Source organism: Agelaius tricolor, unplaced genomic scaffold, assembly GCF_023055355.1.
Source record: "Agelaius tricolor isolate 1412-34295 unplaced genomic scaffold, bAgeTri1.0.p SCAF_16, whole genome shotgun sequence".
In the NCBI taxonomy this organism is placed as follows: domain Eukaryota; kingdom Metazoa; phylum Chordata; class Aves; order Passeriformes; family Icteridae; genus Agelaius; species Agelaius tricolor.
Window position 1 is genome coordinate 303,496 of NW_027269276.1, and position 18,712 is coordinate 322,207.

The 18,712-nt window shown below is 65.0% G+C and overlaps 6 protein-coding genes across 12 annotated transcripts; 4 read left to right on the forward strand and 2 right to left on the reverse strand.

Annotated features, from left to right (window-relative positions):
* The first annotated feature begins 899 nt into the window (after positions 1–899).
* On the forward strand, positions 900–1,893 carry LOC139596646 (peptidyl-prolyl cis-trans isomerase FKBP8-like). Of its 2 annotated transcripts, none has more exons than XM_071441040.1 (2): positions 900–1,622; positions 1,713–1,893. In XM_071441040.1, exons 1-2 carry the CDS (start codon positions 1,086–1,088, stop codon positions 1,803–1,805), a joined length of 630 nt encoding a protein of 209 aa, XP_071297141.1. In that variant the 5' UTR covers positions 900–1,085; the 3' UTR covers positions 1,806–1,893. The 2 variants fall into 2 exon arrangements, with proteins under 2 accessions (XP_071297141.1, XP_071297142.1); XM_071441041.1 differs by having other exon boundaries at positions 900–1,320; positions 1,456–1,893.
* Positions 1,816–2,964, forward strand: LOC139597073 (peptidyl-prolyl cis-trans isomerase FKBP8-like). Its single transcript, XM_071442053.1, has 5 exons — positions 1,816–1,826; positions 1,866–2,203; positions 2,274–2,446; positions 2,525–2,834; positions 2,924–2,964. Exons 1-4 carry the CDS (start codon positions 1,816–1,818, stop codon positions 2,654–2,656), a joined length of 654 nt encoding a protein of 217 aa, XP_071298154.1. The 3' UTR covers positions 2,657–2,834; positions 2,924–2,964.
* Positions 2,965–3,326: 362 nt separating this feature from the next.
* Positions 3,327–4,072, forward strand: SERF2 (small EDRK-rich factor 2). Its single transcript, XM_071441043.1, has 3 exons — positions 3,327–3,424; positions 3,653–3,761; positions 3,862–4,072. Exons 1-3 carry the CDS (start codon positions 3,418–3,420, stop codon positions 3,923–3,925), a joined length of 180 nt encoding a protein of 59 aa, XP_071297144.1. The 5' UTR covers positions 3,327–3,417; the 3' UTR covers positions 3,926–4,072.
* Positions 4,073–5,124: 1,052 nt separating this feature from the next.
* SERINC4 (serine incorporator 4) lies at positions 5,125–9,662 on the reverse strand. 6 transcript variants are annotated; one of them, XM_071441038.1, is made up of 12 exons: positions 8,804–8,990; positions 8,545–8,676; positions 7,946–8,124; positions 7,764–7,843; positions 7,577–7,670; positions 7,303–7,514; positions 6,940–7,035; positions 6,742–6,868; positions 6,465–6,537; positions 6,203–6,254; positions 5,969–6,125; positions 5,125–5,671 (listed from the first exon to the last, which is right to left on the reverse strand). In XM_071441038.1, the coding sequence occupies exons 1-12, from the start codon at positions 8,852–8,854 to the stop codon at positions 5,455–5,457; spliced, it is 1,470 nt and encodes a 489-aa protein (XP_071297139.1). In that variant the 5' UTR covers positions 8,855–8,990; the 3' UTR covers positions 5,125–5,454. The 6 variants fall into 6 exon arrangements, 5 of the variants coding, with proteins under 5 accessions (XP_071297139.1, XP_071297135.1, XP_071297138.1 ...); XM_071441034.1 differs by having other exon boundaries at positions 6,940–7,514; XM_071441037.1 differs by having other exon boundaries at positions 7,577–7,843.
* A 210-nt stretch (positions 9,663–9,872) lies between these two features.
* On the forward strand, positions 9,873–11,060 carry HYPK (huntingtin interacting protein K). The gene is made up of 4 exons (XM_071441042.1): positions 9,873–10,213; positions 10,398–10,453; positions 10,684–10,735; positions 10,902–11,060. The coding sequence occupies exons 1-4, from the start codon at positions 10,028–10,030 to the stop codon at positions 10,995–10,997; spliced, it is 390 nt and encodes a 129-aa protein (XP_071297143.1). The 5' UTR covers positions 9,873–10,027; the 3' UTR covers positions 10,998–11,060.
* Positions 11,061–11,425: 365 nt separating this feature from the next.
* Positions 11,426–15,827, reverse strand: MFAP1 (microfibril associated protein 1). Its single transcript, XM_071441039.1, has 9 exons — positions 15,629–15,827; positions 15,300–15,519; positions 14,456–14,588; positions 13,967–14,154; positions 13,431–13,539; positions 13,200–13,360; positions 12,796–12,955; positions 12,245–12,334; positions 11,426–12,130 (listed from the first exon to the last, which is right to left on the reverse strand). Exons 1-9 carry the CDS (start codon positions 15,705–15,707, stop codon positions 11,948–11,950), a joined length of 1,323 nt encoding a protein of 440 aa, XP_071297140.1. The 5' UTR covers positions 15,708–15,827; the 3' UTR covers positions 11,426–11,947.
* Between the last annotated feature and the right edge of the window lie 2,885 nt (positions 15,828–18,712).

Here is an 18,712-nt window from a genome sequence, read left to right on the forward strand (position 1 = left end):
GATTGGGGAACTGTGGTCACAAGTGCCTTTGCTGTGTGCTGCCCTGGTGAGTTCAGAGGTACATGGTGCACACTGTGACTGTGGGATTGCAGCAGTGCAGGCACACAGAGCAGGCTGGCAAGGGCCTCACTCAGCAGCAGCAATAAATCTGCTTTGAAGCTGGTGCAGGAGTAGTCAGCTCCACTGACATCTGACAATTACCCATGTAACACCAAACTGGAGTGCTGCTTCCTTGGTGGGCAGGACAGTGCTCTCTATCAAGCCAAGGAGAGCCAGGAAAGTGGTTCTAATCCTGGCCTTGCTCCTGCTCTGTGACTGTTGCCCTGGTGGCCACTGAGGCACTGAACACAGGTAAAACTTGTCAGCATGTTTGGCCCATAGTATCACTGCTGGTGCTCAGAGCAGCCTGGGTGAAGTTAGCACAGGCCTGGGGAAACTTTCTGGCAGGATGGACAGAGGATGAGGAAGTGCTGTGCTGATGGCTGCCCAGATGTCCCTCGCAGTCCTGCAAGTGCACTGAAGGTACTGAGCTTCAAAGTGAGGAGAAAAAGGCATCTGATGAAGGATTTGTGTATTTGCTGCCTGGAATACTTGGCAAACAGGATGGCTGCAGACCTTTCAGTGAGGCCTGCGTGAAGAGCTGGCCGTGTGAAAAGGAGAAGCCAGCACCCAAAGTAACACATTCCCCCCGAGCAGGGAATGCCAGAGACCTGGCCCGCAGCCTCGGTACCGGAGACGCTCGGCCACGGCATTGCCTGGAAGGCGCGGCGGCGGTGGGCGGGCGGTCCCGAGGGGCAGGGGCGGGCGGCGGGAGCCCTGTGGCGGGGCTCGCCCGGGGCCAGCTATTTTTGCCGCCGGCGCGGACTAATCCCCTGAGCCGCTTCCCGGCATTAGGTAACGGCGCGGCAGCATGCGCTCCGCGGTGTCCCCGGCCCGGGCAACCCCCGGCAGTCGCGGCGCAGCGGGACCGGCGGAGACACTCCCGGTGCGGGCTGGGGGCCGTGGGCACCCGCCGCCGAGCCCCGGGCGGGCCCGGACCGAGGCCAGCAGGTAGCTGCGGGTGGTGAGGAGGGCCGAGAGCGGACATGCCGGGCCCGTCGCCCGGCGGCTCCCCGGAGAGGGAAGCAGGGGCCGGCGGGCGGCCGCGGGGGCCTGGCCGGGACCGGCGGGTGCGGTTCCGGCTGCCTCACACCGCCATCGCGGTGCCGTCGGTGCGCGAGGAGGAGCAGCTCTTCTACCGGCGGCTGGAGGCTCTGGCAGTGCCGGGGCCCGGCGGCTTCGGGCCGCTTTTCGCTTCCGACGGCTGGAGCGACTTGACGGGTGAGCGCCGACGGGTGGCCTCAGGGCCAGCCGGGCCGGCGGCCCAGGCTAGGACGGCCGGTACCGGGGAGAGTGGAGCAGGGAGTGCCAATTTCGGGACTCCCGGCTCGGCTCTCAGCGCCTCCTCCCCTGCAGAGGACCGGCTGCTGCGGAAGCGCGTGGTGCGGGCCGGGCCGGGCGGGCCGCGGCCGTTGCCGGGCCAGGAGGTGTCAGTGAAGGTGCTGGGCGCCCTGGAGGACGGCGGGCTGGTGGAGCGGGACCCGCGGCTCATCTTCGTGCCGGGTCACGGGGACGTCGTGGAGGTGAGCCCGAACCGGTGCGCGGTTCAGTGCCGTGCGGGCTCAGCGCCGCCCTGGGCTCCGACCCGCCAGCCCCGCCGTGCCCGTCCACAGGCTCTGGAGCTGGGCGTCCCCACCATGCAGCCCGGGGAGGTTTCCTTCTTCCTCGCCGCTTTCCCCTACGCCTACGGCCGCCCAGGCAGGTAGGGCGGACGGGATGGGGAACGAGTAGGCAGGGACTGGAGCAGGCAGGGGGCGGGAGGGCAGACGGACGGGGCGGGCGGACAAGAGGGACAGGCGGGGAAAGGAGGAGGAGAGCCGGTGGGGCCGGCAGGGCAGGGGACCGGGGCGGGCGGGGGTCGCGGGTAGCCGGCGCTGTACCAGCAGGGAGCCCGACGTGCCGCCCGAGGCGCCGCTGCTGTTCGAGGTGACGCTGCTAGAGGTGCGGGACGGCCCCGACCCGCAGCCGCTGCCGCCCGCCGTCCGCCTGCGCCTGGGCTCGCAGCGCCGGGAGCGGGGCAACTTCCACTTCGCGCGGGGTGACTTCGCCGCGGCGCTGCGATCGTACCGGCTGTCCCTGCGCGCCCTGGACGGCCCCGCCGCCGGTGAGACCGGGCGGGAGGGAGGGCCCTGGGCTGCGGGGCTGGAGCGCTGAGATCGCCACTCGCCCCGCAGCTCCACCCGGGCCCGAGGAGGAAGAGGAGCTGCGGGAGCAGCGCGTGAAGTGCCTCAACAACTGCGCGGCTGCCGAGCTGAAGCTGGGGCGGGCGGAGGAGGCGCTGGCAGCCTGCGAGGCGGCCCTGCGGATCTGCCCTGACAACGGTCGGGCGTTGCTGCGGCGCGGGCAGGTGGGACTCGCAGCGCCCCGCAGCGCCCCGCTCCGCTCGGCCGGGCCGTCCAGCCACCCTCCGCTCCTCTCCCCGCAGCTGCTGGCAGAGCAGGGCCGGGACGCAGAGGCGGCGCTCGTCCTGAAAAGAGCCCTGGAGCTGGACCCGGCCAACAAGGTGTGGGAGGCGGGGTGCGAGGGCGGGCGGTGGTCCCACAGCACCTGGTACTAGGAGCGACGGGGAGGAAGAGGATCCCGCGGGAGTCGGTGGGTCGGGTGTCCCACCGCACCACCCCTTGTCCGCAGGTGATCCACACCGAGCTCTCACGGCTGGCGAAGCGCCAGAGCCCTCCATCCAGCACCAGCCCGCAGAATCCCCGCCACGACCTGATGCCGCCGCCGAGCCCCGCGTGCGTAGGCGACGTGGGCTGTGCAGAGACGGATACCCGTCCCGCACCCGGTTGGCGCGGATAGCGCTTACAGACGTCTCTCCCTATAGATCCCCCCCACCGCCCTCGGCGGAAGGAGCTATCTGAGCGGCTCCGCAGCGCCCTAGAGCCTGACTAAGGAGATAGAAGAGCTCTCGTACCTTCCTCCCCACATCGCCCCACACTCCCTGGGGCGGGGAGGGCTGCGGGAGGGGCGGGAAGGCGCCCGCCCCCCGTCCCGCACCGCTCTCCCCGCGGGCGGTGCTCCCGCTCGTGACGTCACAGCAGGGGGCGGTTCCCCCTGCCTGCATCCTGTCGCGCGGAGGCGGCTGCGGCGCGTGCGCCCAACCTTCCGGTTTTTTCGCCCCCGCCGGCAGAAGGGAGGCCATAGCCCGCGGCCAATCAGGCGGGGCCTTGGCGGAGAGACGCGCCAATGGGAGTGCAGCGGGGGGTGGATCGGCGCAGTGATTGGCTGTGGCATCCCTTAAAGCGCGGCGCGGGGCGGGGCGCGGGGGGGGTCAGTGCGGGACGTGGCGGTGGAGTGGAGGTGGGAGGGAGCGGCGCCATGACCCGTGAGTTGGGGGGGAAGGCAGGAAGGAAAAGGGGGCTGCGGCTCACGAGTGTGGTGGGAGGCTGCTCTGGGACCTGGGGAGTGCGGCGGGGCTGGGGTTAGGGGCCATAGCCTGATCCGCCGGCGCGCCGGGACCTGGCCTGCGGGCAGTGGTCGGGCCGGGTATGGGGGGTGGCGGTGCGGCCCGTAAGCGCGGCTGGGCTGCGCTGAGGCCGCCGCGCTGTGGCAGGCGGGAACCAGCGCGAACTGGCGCGGCAGAAGAACCTGAAGAAGCAGAGCGACTCGGGCAAGGGCAAGCGGCGGGACGACGGGCTCTCGGCTGCCGCCCGCAAGCAGAGGTGAGCGCCGGGCCGGCCCGCCGGCTTCCCCTGCCCCGCTCCCTGCTCCCGCCCCGCGGCGGTGCCGGCCCCGCCGCCAGCCCCGCCGCGCTCCCCGCAGGGACTCGGAGATCATGCAGCAGAAGCAGAAGAAGGCCGATGAGAAGAAGGAGGGCAACAAGTAGCGGGCGGCCGCGCCGGGCTGCCGCCCCAGGGCCGGTCCCGCCGGCAGGATGCCCCGCGCCGCCTCAGGCCGGGTCCCGCCGGGATCCCCGGCATCGCCCCGCGCCCTGCGGCGCCGTTCCCTATTAAAGTAGCTGTGGAGCCCTGCACGCTGCGTCTGCTCGTCCGTGCGCCGGGCGGTGGGTGGGTGAGCATGGGTATTGCCAGCGGAGCAGTCGCGTCCGCGGAGAAGGACCGAGCGCGGCCGTGGCGGAGTCAAGCGGCGGCATCTTGACGGTGAGGAACAAAGGTGGGGTCGGGCCTCGGCGGTCCTTGGGGCAGCACCCGGGGCTTAGCGCGGGGCTGAGGACCGAGCGCCCCGGGGCCGGTGGGAGAGCTGGCAGCGTCGAGGAGCGAAGCGGGCCAGCACAGAGCCGGGGCGCAGCCGGGGCTCTGGGCCGCTCGGAGGGCGGCGGTGGAGAGATGGCGGCCGGGCCTGCGCACCGGGGGAGAGCCGCGCTGCGGCACGGCCGGGGCGGGCCCAGCTGTGGCTGCCCGTCCGGCAGCAGCGCGGAGCCGTGCGCCTGGCGACGGGGTCCAGCCCAGTGCTGAGGCCGGTGCCGATCCGCCTTTTCACCTCCCTGCAGGGCCATAATAGTGGCGTCAGCGCGATCCGGCAGCACGGCGACGGGTCCCGCGGCAGCCGGGGTTCCTCGCCGAGCCAGATGCAGCGCCGCCTTCCACCGCGCTGGTGCCGTCCTTGGCGCTGGTCTCGCAGGGCAGGCAGCCCGGAGGCTGGGGCTGGCAGCGGGGCCCTGGTTACCCGGGAGCCCTGAGGAGCTGCCGCTCGCCATGGCCAGCTGCCTCTGGTCTGTGTGCCCTCCCTCTGTCAGGCCACAGCTCCGTCTTGTTCCCCACCAGCATCAATGGCTGTGACTGCTCAACTGCAGGACAGAAGGGTGACATGGGGGCTCTCTGGGGCTGGCCCAGAGGTCCATGCCAGTGCTGTGGCAGGCTGCCCAGTGGCCTGTGCTTGCAGCAGGCGTGAGCAAGGCATTGTTTCCCCAGAGAACAGCCTGCGCTGCCTGCAGAACCCCTCATCTGGGTCAGGTTCTGTGGGGACTTGCAGCAATGCTGCTGACTCTGTTTCACAGAGCTGGCACCCCCTCCCTCCATCCCCATGGCAGCAGCCTGTGCAGGGCAGTGGCACAGGCTCAGTTCAGAATTTTATATAAAAATGTATTCAAGCAGGTATTTACAGTGAATGCACCATGGCAGTGGCAGCCAAGGCAGTGCCCTGCTCCCCCACTGCACCCAGTGAGGCCAGGGCAACCAGGCTGCGGGCTGAGCACCTGCCACCAGCTGGCTCTGGCCCTTTGGGTGGCCCTGGCTCAGCACGGGGCCAGTGTCCCTGGCATCCACCTCCCATGTTCCCCTCAAGCTCTCAGGTGCTGCTGTCTCCTGGGACAGGGGGCATGGGGAGGCCAGGAGGACCAAGCAGGGCTGGGGCACGGCAGGGACCAGCCCTGGGCGCAGTTGGTCCTGGCAGGGGCTATGTGGAGACGTTGATGCGCTGTGGAGCACGTCGGCGCCGCACGATGCGTGGCCCTGTACTGCTGCGTTGGTGCTGTGGGGAGCCATGGAGGCAGAAGGGGCTCAGCAGCAGCCACAGGTAGAGCAGGACACAAGCCCAGCACGAGGACACCTTCACCCAGAAGGTTGACCAGCTGCCGTGTGTGAAGGTGGTCTCCAGCACTGCGTTCTCATAGCTGGTGGGAGAGGGCAGGGCTGGGTACCCAAAGGATGCCAGCACAGGGGGTTCCAGTGCCTGCTGCAGCCACCAGATCACCCTGTGTCCCAGTGGCCACGTGCCCCTGGGCATGTCCCTTCCAAGGGCCCTCCAGCCCTTCTTGCTGCGCTGTACAGCTGCCACTGGAGCAGTGCAGGTCTGCGGGCACAGAGCCCTGAGCATCCCCAGCAGGTGCCAGCTCGGTGATACCGTCACAGCCCGGCACAGAGGTTTGGAGTGAGAGCAGGGAGGGCTGGGCAGCAGCACAGAGCCCTACCTGAACCAGTTGGTGAGTGTCATCATAACATAGAGCGAGGCAAGGAAGAAGACAAAGTGGAAAGCTGAGTAGCTGTAGACCACCCGGTCCTGCTCATCCTCGATGATGAACTGTCCTCTGGCACTCTCCTCTACTTGCTCACACGTCTGGTCGGTGCCTGCGGGAGTGTGGGGACATGGCACTCCCAGGCTGGGACACAGGCTCTGTCCACTCCCACACAGACACTGCACTCACCTCTCAGCTCCTCCTCCATCTTCTCAGGGCAGCAGAAACAACAGGAAGGTTTCTGCAGGGAGAGCAGAGTGCTGACTGCCCAGCCCCGTGGCCAGCATGGCCAGGCTGAGCCCTGCCTGATGCCAGGGCAGGTGGTGTGGGCAGCCCTCTGTGCTTTGCTAGACAGACCTGCCCTTCTCTGGGGCTGGGACACGGCCTTGAGGTGGTGGGTCTGGGGTGCCCTTAGCAGGAGGATGTGGAGCACAGCTGCATCCATACTCACTTTAAACTCAAAGCTGTAGACTTTGACCATCCAGAGGGGCCCAAAGACCTCAGCGAGGTACGAGGCTTCATTGCTGTGCCCAGGAGAGAGGCAAAAATCATAACACAGGCACCCATCACGCTGTGCTAGGCTCCCAGCCTGCCCCATGGATTCCCAATGGCCACAGGAGCTCTGCTGTGCTGCCCCTGCCCACCCACCAATGCCCCACCTGCTCTTGCCCTGCCACCCCTCGGGACAGCCCTGGCAGCCCGGCTGTGCCTGGGCAGGGAGCACGCACCATGCGAAGAGCACGCAGGCGTACATGATAGCAGCACCCAGCACGGCGACGGTGGTGTCCTCTGTCTGCAGCTCATCCTGCCCAACCCCCGGGAAGCAGACAGTGAGGTTCTGCCCCTTGTACAGCACTGCAGGGAGGTGGAGGTGAGAAGGGCGTGCATCACGGTGGGGACTGCTGGTGGTGGACAGGGACACCCACCTCTCTCTGGGGGCCGGCTGGACAGTGCAGAGAAGGTGAGGTACATCACATAGCAGCTGATGATTGAGGACTGCAGCAGCCCTGACCGCGGCTGCTCTGCAAGAGTGCGGATAGAGGTGTTACTGGAGTTCCTGGAGTAACATGAGCTGGTGGGTGGGGCTCTGAGGGGGCCTTGGGCAGTCCCCTCCTGCCACTCGCCCATCCAGCGCCTTGTACCAAGGTAAAGGAAGGGCCAGGAACCCAGAAGTGGGTTCTCCTCCAGTGCCCCAGTGCTGGCCCTGAGCTGGGGCCCACAGTCAGCACAGGACCCAGCTGGCCATGCAGCATGGCAGCCCCCAGCACACTGTGCTGTGTGGTACTCACTAAGCCGCACACACGGTGTGATGGAGATGAAGGACATGATGCCACAGAGGCTGCCATTGATGGCAAGCAGTGCTTTGTTGAGGTGGCAGGCGGCTGGGTGGGTGTAGAACTTGTAGAGGAAGGAGAAGGCGGCAGAGGCAAGGGTGTAGAAGGTGGCCGTGGCCAACAGCACAGCCAGATACCAGCGCTTGTCCTGCGCAGCTCCTGTCAGCCTGCAGAAAAGTGGATGAGCAGTGGCAGGGGACAGGTACCCACCCGGCACCCCAGCACTCACCAGTTCTTGTTCCAGGTGTGTGCAAAGGCTGTGATCAGCACCAGCTGGATGAGGATGAAGGCGAAGCCCCCACAGACACCTGTGTAGTGCCAGGCTGGGGGAAGAGGGCAGAGGTAGAGATGGCACAGGGCAAGTGGGGCACAAAAGGGCTGCCCAGGATACCAGCTCAGGTAGGGTGGGGGCACACCTTGGATGAAGTTGTCCTCAGGGATGAAGAAGCTTGCGGCCCAGAGGCCCACCAGCACCAGAAGCTTCAGGAGCCAGAACCTACAGGGCAGGTAACATCAGTAGGACAGAGCCCCTGGCAGCCCCACCCCAGGGCAGCCCCATCCTAGGACACCCTGTCCCAGCCCCATGGCCCATCCTCACCCATTGTGGAGCTGCGCACGGCAGTCAGAGCTGGAGCGCACGTTGAGCAGCAGGGCAGCCTGTGCCAGGTGGAAGCAGGCAGTGCCAAAACAGACCCGGTACACGGCCGAGGAGCCCACCAGCTGCTCGCAGTTTGTGCCCCCAGGCAGGTGTTGGCACAGCACCACTGAGAAGGGCACCTGGTAGGCACGGTGGTTGATGGGACAGAGCTGCTGGTGTGTCCACCCACCATCCCCCAGTGCCCATGGCATCCAGCACATCCAAACTTTCAATATTCCCACCATTCCCAGTACTTTTCTCAGTACCCTGGGACTGCTGGGACCCCCAGCATGCCAGGCAAATCCTGCATCTCTGGTACCCCTGGCACCCCTTCCCGCTCGGGACCTCCAGCACCTTGGCACTCCCAGCAGCCCTGTCACTATCCCACCATCCCAGTATCCTCAGAATCCAGTACTCCTGATGCCCATGGCAATTCTGGCATGCCCAGTGCTCCCCTGGGTGCCTTGATGTGCCTGGCGCCCCAGTACCCCCAGAATACATGGTACCCTTGGGACCCCCAATACTCCTGGTACCCTGGGTGTCCCGCTTCCCTCTGTCACCTTCTCTGTGATAGCCTGGGCCACAGTGCGGGACAGCATGAGGCAGCACACAGCAGAGGCCAGGACGTGCAGGAGCGTGTAGAGGATACGCGTGCTCGTGGACACGCGGAGCCCGTGACAACCGCAGCAGAGCTGGGGAGGGGCATGGTAAGCGGGGATCCCAGGGGACCAGCACTGCTCCCCAGCCCGGCCCAGCACACCCTGCCCACCCAGCCTCCCTCCCAGTCCGCTCCCAGCCCCGCCGGACCCCAAGTCCCACCTGGAAAAGCAGCGGGTGCAGGAGGTGCCCCCGTGCCGCTGTGCCCGCCATGGCCCAGCTCGGCTCTGCTCAGCCCCCGCGGCGTTGATGGGATTAGGGGATTGTCAGCTCGGCCCGCCCTGCCATCTGCTCGCTGTTCCCTCCAGGCAACCACCCCTGGCCTGCTCAATGGGCACTGTCCAGTGACTCCTGGCCTTGGGCATCCCTGCCCAGAGCCCGGCCATCCTTGGTCAGGACAAGGCCCTGGCAGGTGGCCTAGACATGAGCTTGCGTGAGGGGCACCTGTGTTCTGCACATGATGTCTCCCTGATCCCAGAGCGGTACCATACTGCGTGGAGGGGCTGGGGCATGCGGAGTTTACTGGAGGGGGGAGCCCCGGGCACCCAAGGGACACAGGTACCTCGCTGGGTAGCGGGATGGCGTGAAGCGCATCCAGCGGCTAGCAGGATGGCCCAGGGTCGGCAGGAGCTGGGGACAAGCAAGGGGATGCAGGGGCTCTACGCTGGGGCTGGCGTCACCTTTCTTCAGCTGCTCCACAGCCACTCAGGCTTTGTGCTGGCAGAGCCCTGAGACACGGCGGATGGCGGGGCCGCGGCTGCAGCGGCGATCACACAGATCTCCGCTAGCGCACACAGCGCGGGGCCCGGCCGGGTCCACGGTGTCCCCACGGCCGGGGGGGGTGACATGTGAGCCGCGTGCGCCAAGGGAGCGGCCGGGGCGGGCCCGCCCGTGCCCGCGGCAGCCGGGGCCGCGCTGCGGTACGGCCTCCGACGGCCCGGCACCGGGGCACGGGGAAGCACGGCCACAGCCCGGCCGCCTCTCGCCTCCGGCAGCGCCCGTGGAGCCGGCCAGGCCGCCGCCGCGGCTGCCCCGTCCGCCCGTCCGTATGGCGGCGGCGGCAGCCATGTCGGGCTGGCTGACCCGGCAGTGCCGGTGCGCCGCCAGGGGGCACTCGCGGGCAGCGGCGGGGCTGCGCCCGCCCGGCCGCCTCCGCGCCTCGGCAGCGCCGTTGGCCCGCTGCTAGCGAGCGGCCCGGAGTGCCGGCACTGCCAGCTGTGAGCTGCGCGGAGCCCCGAGAGCGCCGGGGAGCGCTGACCGAGAGTGCCCGCTCGGCGGGGCCGGGCCTGGAGGCGGCCTCGTCCGCGCTCGGTTCTGGCGGCGCGCGCCGCTCGTCGCCCCCGCTGGCGGCGCACGTGACCGGAAGCGGGCCGCGGCGGCGGCGGCATGGCGGCGGAGGGCGATGTGGAGCTGGAGCTGGAGACGGAGCCGAACGGCTCCGGCGGCGGCAGCGATGGGGCGGGCGGGCGCGCGGCCGAGAAGCCGCGGAAGCACGATAGCGGCGCGGCGGACCTGGAGCGCGTCACGGACTACGCGGAGGAGAAGGAGATCCAGAGCTCCAACCTGGAGACGGTGCGGCGGCGGGACGGGACCGGGCCAGGGTGGGAGGCCGGGCGCTGCCTGCAGCGGGGCCGAGCCGGGCGCTGACAGCCGCGCCTGCACGCCCGTCCCGGTGCCGGTGCCGGTGGCCGTGCCGCCGGCGTGGCGCTGACCCGCCCGGTGCCGCGCATCGGGGTGACCGCGCTCGTTCTGGCAGGCTATGTCGGTGATCGGAGACCGGAGGTCCCGGGAACAGAAAGCCAAGCAGGAGAGGTAACCGTCCGCGCTCGCTCCGGGGCAGTGCCTGTCTTGCAACTTGTCACCACTCGGGACACGACCCAGGCATCCGCTTCCCTGTGTGACATCCCGGCCCTTCCCCGGCCCCTCCCAGCCCCACGCTGCTGCAAGTGGTCGCTCCTGCCCACCTGACGGCCGACGGAGCAGCGGGGCAGGGGCCAGCGGGGACTGTTGGTCACCGGAGGTTTGTCCATCTCTTGTCGTAGGGAGAAAGAACTGGCAAAAGTGACCATCAAGAAGGAGGACCTAGAGCTGATTGTGAGTAGGGGCGGGACCCCGAGCAGGCTGTGACATATCCCAGATTTGGGTGCACCCATGGAGGAGGCCGGGGCATCCTGCCCTGAGGCCAGTCCAGTGTCCCCATGGGTGGGTGTCCCCCAGGGCCCTGCGGGTGCTGTACGGGGCTGTGCGTGTTTTTCTGCAGATGACAGAGATGGAAATATCACGGGCCGCAGCAGAGCGCAGCCTGCGCGAGCACATGGGCAACGTGGTGGAGGCTCTCATCACCCTCACCAACTGAGCTGGGGGGCCGTGGGCTGCCAGGCATGGGCCTCTTGCCATACCAATAAAGGCACTGGTGGGACTGGGCTGTCTTTGTAGTCTACACAGTGCTGAGCACACGTCCCTGGCCCTGAGTGCATGGTACCCACAAGTGGGGCCCAGTCATGTGGCATTGTGTTGGCAGTGCCAGCTGGGCACCCCCATGACAAGAGCAGGACAAAGTGACCTGCCTGAGCAGTGAGACGTGTTGCTTTCCCCTCTTTTAATCTCTGCCCCGGGACAGTACAGACTGGACAGGCCCAGGCACAGGCCTGAGGCAGTGGTGACAGCTGATCGTGCATGACCTGCCCAGGCTGGTGCCTCCTGTGCTGCCCCAGCTCACCATGGCTCACAAGGAAGGCACTAGAACAGGACAGCCGTGTCTTTAAGAAAAATGGGGCCAGAGTGTGTAAGAAAATCCAATCTTTAATCAAACCCTCCCACCCCACACAGGTAGAAAAGCCAAGCCCTGCGGGACCATGGTGAGGAGATAGGGTCACCAATGACCAGCTCAAAACAGGGCCCAGACTGACAACTGGGACAGTACAAGCAAGGGGCTGTAGACCAGAGAGGTGTAGAAGTCCTGTAACTCTTCCAGAAGTGGATGTGCTGAAGCCAGGGGTGGTGCTGCAACGTGCCAGACACTGCCAGGGCTCCACAGTGGCCGTTGCTGGGACATAGTGTGGCCACCAGCCTGGCCAGCACCACAGGCCATCATCTTCCACACTGCGTGGGCAAGGAACCCATCGGGTCTGCTCAGCACAGGGAGTGGCACACCTCATTTGGGTAGGCATGGTACAGGCAGGGGAAGGGCTTGCCACCACAGGAGTCCTGGAACATGTCCCTTCTGGCCCTGCCCAGGCTCTGGCAGCTGGCAGAGCAGCGCCCTCCTGCCAGCAGCTGCCACACCAGACCCTCCAGCCCATGCTCTTAGGTCGTTTTCCGTTTCTTGGCCGAGGGTCTCTCAAAGACATCCCGCACCCCCGCTGCCTTCTGCTTAAAGAACTTGGTGTTCTGTGCACTCTCCTGGCCCCAGGCAGAGTCAAAGGAGGTGGTGTCCTGGTCCACCAGGTGCGTGTACTTCGTCCGCCCCGAGCGCCCGAAGTTCTTGACCTGGGGAGCAGAGGAGCTTGTGAGCAGCTGTTCAGGGGGATGCAGGACCAGCTCCTCCCACCTGCCCACCCCCTGACATCCGGGCTGGGCACCCTCTGCCAGCATGACACGCACCTGCATGACTTTGGGCAGGATGGTCTTGTTGAAGTGGTCCTCAAGGGTCGGAGCACTGAAGTCCCTCTTGTACACCTCTTCATCTTCATCCTGCAGGAGGACACACCTGCTTAGCCTAAAAGGTTCCAGCAATTCTTGGCAGCAGTGGGGGAAGCTGCCTGAAGGTCATATTGCTGCTCTGCCAGGGCTGCCACAGTACTTGCAGCCCTATTAACTCCTGCTGGAGTGGGAGATGTGAGCATTGTTCCCCAGGCTGCTTCTCCAGTGGCCCGTGCAGAGCTGACTTGGGTCTGTCAGCCCGAACACCAGCACAGGGACAGCTCTGCAGCTTCAGCTCCATTTCAACTGTGAAATCCTAACCTGACATGCTCTGGTGAGGTTACTCTGGGTCAGCTTCAGCCCCATGCTGCCTCTGAAGGTTGGTTCTTGTCCCAGGGCACCCCCAGCCCCAGGGCACCGTGGGAGAGGGGAGGCTCCCCACAGGGAAAAGGTGGCCCTGTGGTCTCACATGTGCAGCCAGTGCAGCCAGGCCTGGCCCTAAGCACACTCACCATGAAGAAGGCGCCGCGGTGGTAGTACTTCTGCAGGAATTTGTATTTGCCCTTCACTGCCTTGTTAGTGATGACCTTGCCATTGGCCCGGAGCTCAGCGCGGCGCTCCTCCTCTGTCAGGTTCCGCATACGCTCGATCTCTGCCTTCTCCTTCTCCATGCTGGGTGGGAGAGAAGCTCCTGAGACCCTGTGTCCCCACAGCATCTCCTGGGAGAGAGGCTGTCCCCAGCTGCCTCCTGAGAGCTTACACATTTACTGCTAGGGAGCAAAGGCACCCTGAGGGCAGGCAGGAGGAGCTCTGGGCATTCAGTCCAGCTGGGACCTGCTGCCAAAGGGCAGCCTGAGGAAAAGGTGTTTTAACTGCCTGTGGGCTCTAAGCCTTTGGTCTAGCAGACAATACTTACGCTTCTCGTTCCTCGCGGTCTCGTTTGATACGCTTCAGCTCACGGACTTTCCAGGCCTCGTACTCCTCCTCATCGTTCTCATCATCTGTATCGAGTGCATCCAGTGCTGCCAGTGAGCGCTTGTTCTCCTCCAGCTCCTTCTTTGCTTCCTCTTCTACAATCTGCAGTGAGGTCCAAGCTAAGCTTGCTGCAGTGACTGCCCCCTCCGGCCTCCAGCCCACCCCTCCGCACCTTAAGCGTGTACTTGCGCCGCTCCTCTGCCATCCTCTTTGCCTCCTGCTCCAGCTCCTTCTGCTTCAGAGCTTCTGCTTCTCTCTCCTGCACTGTGATCCGGTCCTTCCTGAGAGCAGAGCCATGACAGCCTTCAGCCCTCCCATGAGCCAGTGCAGTGGCTCAGCCTCTCGCTGGCTCCCACACTGCAGCTGCTTTCAGCCTTTGCCCTCTCCAAGGACAGGTCAAGTCCCGGGGCTCTCTCCTTTCTGGGGACTACCACGTCCTTTTGCCACCATATGGCCTTGCCAAAGAGCTTTGGTCAGACTCTGCAGCTTGATGTCACAGCAACCCAATGTAATTGATATGGGGCTGTGGGAGCAGGGATTGTTCCTTGCTCCCTAGCTGTGCCCTGCCAGGCTATGACCATCCCATTCCACCCCAAAGAGGTGAATGGCTTCCTCACAGTGAGAAGAGACCATGGCAGCAAGGTCTCCTTGGGCCCCAGCTTCTGACTACCACGATCCAGGGCCAGCCCATGCACTTCCATCACCTACTTGCGAATAAAGACCGGTTTGAGACGTGGCTCCATTTCATCTTCACTGTCCGTGTACTCCTCATACTCGGATTCTGACTCAGACTCTTCTCCAGACCGACCCTCATCTTCCAATTCCATCACTTCCATCTCCTCAGTCTTCCTCTCCTGTGCTCGCTGACGCATCATCCCACGCCGACGCTCGATCTCCTAATGGGGACAAGCACAGAGCAGTCAGAGGCCAGCCCTGCTACCACTTCTCTCTCTCCTGTGAAACACATGTCACATCTGGACTGTTGGCTTTGAGAAGATGCATCTGCCTCTCTGGATGTGACGTGGCCTCCCCCAGCGTCCTGTTCCATGCCAGAGGATGGTAACCCACCAGTTAAGTCATGGCTAGGTGTGACACTTGTCCAAATACATCAGACAGCCCACATATCCATGCAAAGGGCAGCTCCAGCCTGTGCCCTTACAGCTTTCCTAGGCCCATTATGTGGCTCTGCAAACACACCTCATCATCGATCTCTTCCTCTTCCTCTTCACTGGTGTCCTCTCGTTCCAGGCGCCAAGCTTCTCCCCCCTCCACTTCTGAATCGCTTTCTCCAACCACCTCAGGTTCCACAATTTTGCGGTGTCTTGCCAGCCTGCAAGAGACCCCAATTAACACATGGCACTTGAGACATAGGGGGCTGCAGGAAAGGGACTGTTCACACATCACTTCTAGCAAGGCCACAGTAAGCACTGGGACTGCCAAACACAGCCACAACTGATACGTTCCCTCAGGAGGCCACAGTGGCTGGGTACTGGCAGCTCTCCCCTGTCCATGCTTCAAGGAAGAATGGAGTTCCCAATGAGAAGACTGTTAGTGGAAACAAAACCAACCACAGCTCCACGGGAGCAAACAGCACTCAGTGGTGTTTTTCTGCAGATGACAGAGATGGAAGTATCACAGGCAGCAGCGGAGCACAGCCTGTGTGAGGGCAGGGGCAATGTGGCGGAGGCTCTTATCACCCTGTGCACATTTCATGAAACACCATTCCAGAGTACACTTCATGAGACACCATCTTTCCTTGCTACCCTGAGCCTCAGCACGCTGCACTAATTTCTATTTTGGTGCCTGTTTTTGATACCACAAACACACCTGGACATGGGCTGCACCTGGCTGGCTCCTGGCTGGAAAGCAGCCCCAGGCACAGTGCAGCATGGATATGAGAAGTCACAAACACTCCTGCACTGTCTGGACCATGTTCCCAGCTCCTGCCCTGTGCACTTTCCCCCTGTAGCAGAGCAGAGTGCCAGCCCCCCGGCCCCAGACAGGCAAAGGGGGCTCAGCTCTTGCCTGACCCAGCGCTCACCGCTCCTCCACGTCCTCGGCGATGCGGTTCTGGAGACGCCGGAGCCGGGGGTCGTTGGCCAGTTCCTCCTCCTGTTCCTCGGGCTCGACCTCTTGCTCCTTCGCCTTCTTGATGAATTGGAACTCCTCATCCTCCTCCTCCGAGGACTCCATGGGCGCGTAGTCGGGCCGCTTGCCCGACACGTACCGCTTCACCTTCACCTTCTCCATGGACAGCTCGCCTGCGGGCGCCGGGCCGTCAGCGGGGGTCTCGGCCCCGCGCCCCCGCCGCCCCAGCCCCGGCCCCGCGCCCATCCGGCCACCCCGCTGAGCCCCGGGCCCCCAGCTCACCCTTCTCGTTCCGGACGGGCACGGCGCCCGCCGTGGACTGGATCGGCGGCTGCTTCATGAGGGCGCTGGGGACCGACATGGTGGCGGCGGGCGGGGGCCGGGCCGGGCCGGGCCGAGCCGAACCGAACCGAGCGGAGCCGCTGAGAACGGCGCCTCGAGCGCTCGCCCGGAACCGGAACCTCTGCCGCTTCTTCCTCTGTCGCTTCCGCCGCGACCGGGACAGTCCGGGGCCCGGAAGTGACGCTCGGCCGGGCCGCTGCTCGGAGCCTTCTCCCGGGCCGGCGTTTCAGCCCGGCCCGGGGTGCGCGGGGTGTGTCGGGCCCGCGGCTGGGTGTCAGGGGGAGTCCCCGGTCCTTTCGCATCCGCGCTCGGCCGGGAGACGTTCCGTTCCCTCCCGCACGACGCGGGTTTCCCCCCGAAGGGGCGTCAGGGCGAGGCACCGGCGGAGCGGCCATCGGCCGGCGGGGGCACCGGGCAGCGCCGCGATAGCGCTCTGCTGCTCGCCCGGGGGCGACTCGCCTGGCGCCTCCGGCCGTGTCTGAACGGCGCCGGGACTCTGCAGGCGCGGCCGTGCCTCTGTGCAGGGAGCGCTCCGTGCGGGGCTGGAGCTGAGCCGCTGCTGGAACACCGAGCGCTCAGGGTCACCCGCAACTCGCTGACCGGGGGAACGTCCCTCGGCAAATTCCTGTGCCGAACTGCCCCCCACAGCCGGGGAAAACCGCTGCTCGCTTTGGTGCACAGCGGGGCCGGGGGTCTGCGCTGTGCCCGCTGCCAGCGCGGCTGCTCGGGGCGGAGCGGGGCTCGGTGGCCGCGGCCGCTGCTGAAGCCGTGCAGCTCCTCCCTGCGGCGCGGCAGAGCCCGCCGTCCGCCCTTGCCCCCGACAGCCGGAGCCGGCCGTGGCCCCAGTGTCCCTGCTCTGCCCGCTGCCAGCCGGCTCCAGCAAGCCCCGGGCAGCAAGGACAGACAGCTCCTGCCCCGCCGCGGTGCCCCGGAGCCCCCGGCCTGGCCAGCGCCGGGAGGCGCGGCTGCTGCGGCGGGGCAGGACCTCCGCCGTGCTGCTCGGCAAGGCGGGGGCAGCTCCCGGTAGTCCCCGTGGCGTGGGTGTAGTAAAGTGTCTGTGGGGAAAGGCTGGGGCCACGGCTGCTTCTTGGGGATTTTCCATGAGCAGCCGGGTGCTGCCTGTGTCAGCAGGTCTCAGCTCCGAGGGCTGCGCGGTCCCACGGTGTCGCGGAGCGGCTGGTGCGGGATGTCCCTGGGCGCACATCCTGCCGCAGAAGATAATGGTTTCTCTTAAGTTGGTAAAACTGCGTCACAACCCGCTACTGCCACGTCTGCCACTTTCTGCCTGCCACCTTCTGCTGGCTTCTATGAACAAAGGAAGAGGAAACCCTCTTTTATCTTCCATGAAATCTGCTAGCTGGCTGGGAAATTTAGGAAGCAGGGGGGCAGAGCCATGCTTTAACAGTTCACTGGCAGTAGCAGAGCAGGTGCTCTTCTGCTTGTGTGGCAGAGGCCCTGTGGGGCGAGGCCAGCTCTGGCAGCCAGGAAAGGCCAGGGCACATGTGCTTTTCCAGTTGGTGGGTCAGCAGTGGAGCACAATCCGCAGGGGAGTGCAGGGAAGTGGTTTTCTTTCGGTGTCCTTGGTCTGGGTTGGGAGATGTCCCTCTGGCAGCATCTCCTGCAGCCAGTCTAGGGGAGAGCAGACCCAATTTTTTGCAGCAGTACCACCCTGGTCTGGTCCCAGAAATTGCTGCAGAGGTCCCAAGGCCACCATGGAGGCTGGCTCTCTCCTACAGAGATGCCAGGGCTGGGCAGATCCAGGCATGGGGGCAGGTGGGCCCAGTCCCTTGCAGCACTGACTCAGTCCCTGCTCTAGTTCTGGGGAAGAGTGTCCCTGCAGTGCCCTCCATACAGACCTGTTTCTGCTGCAGGCAGAAATAATGCCCTGAAGCTGGTGGTTTGCCTGAGCAACTGAGGCATTGGTGCCTTTATAATCCTAGAGCACCTACAGCCTCTGCCAGGAACGAGCAAGAGTGGATCTGTCTGCTTGTTGGTGTGCTTCTGGCCTTTGCGCCCAGGTGACAACCAGAGCACCCACTCTGTGTTTATATTGTTAATGTTGAGGATTGTCACAATGTGTTCCCACCTGGTGACTCCTGTGCCACGTGGCAAGGAATAAGCTTTAACAGGACTTGGAGGAGCAGCTGGCCACAGCTATGAGGAAGCTTGGGGATTGCACACAATGCAGATACTGTCCCATTCAGGTGAAGCTAAACTAAAGACCTGGGCAAACAGGGAAATGCCTTCAAGCCTGGCTCAGTTTTGTGGCTCCAGGTGCTGGAGGCCATGGCAGGAAGATGCCCTTCACTGTGAAGTCTTTTGCCCCATGTTCCCTTTCCCCAGTGCAGTGGCTGCTGACATGTTGGCCCTGCAGCACCTGGCAGTTGGCAGCTGGGCTGCAGCAGCGTGGGAGGCACTTAGTAGGGCTGACCCCCCATTCCTGGGCTGGTGTGAGGCCATGGAAGGCTGGCAGCTGCTCCATGAGTGAGCCTGGAGCATGGGCCAGTCTGCCCCTCAGTGCTGTGCCAGCCTGCCAGCCACACCTGCTGGTCTTTGGGCTGGGTTTGTGTGTCTGTGCTTGTGAGCAGCCCCTCCCCAGCCCACAAAGCCCATGGGCACATGGCATTCCTACTGCTGGGCTGCAGGTGGGCTCTCAGCCTGGTGTTCCCTGCCCGTGTGTGCGTGTGTCCCTGTGCGTGTCACTTGTGTGGAACGCCCCAAGTGCCACAGGCACCTTATGGACTTAGGCTGGGCAAGGCTATCCCTGCACCTGACCAGCAGGTGATGACAGGGTGCTGTCACAGGACAGGTGATGGAAGGGCATGTCCCACAGCCCAGAGCAGGGGCAGAGCCACACTAGGCTGTGGATCAATACCTTGGCAGCATTAGGGCTGCTGCTGACAAAGCCTAAGGCAGATAGTTACAGAACTCACCTTGAGTAGCTGCTGTTTGTGTCTGCAGCTGTATTGCAGGACAAGGTCAGGGTGTTTGGGCTGGGCCTGAGTCCCTGCATGTGGCCACAAT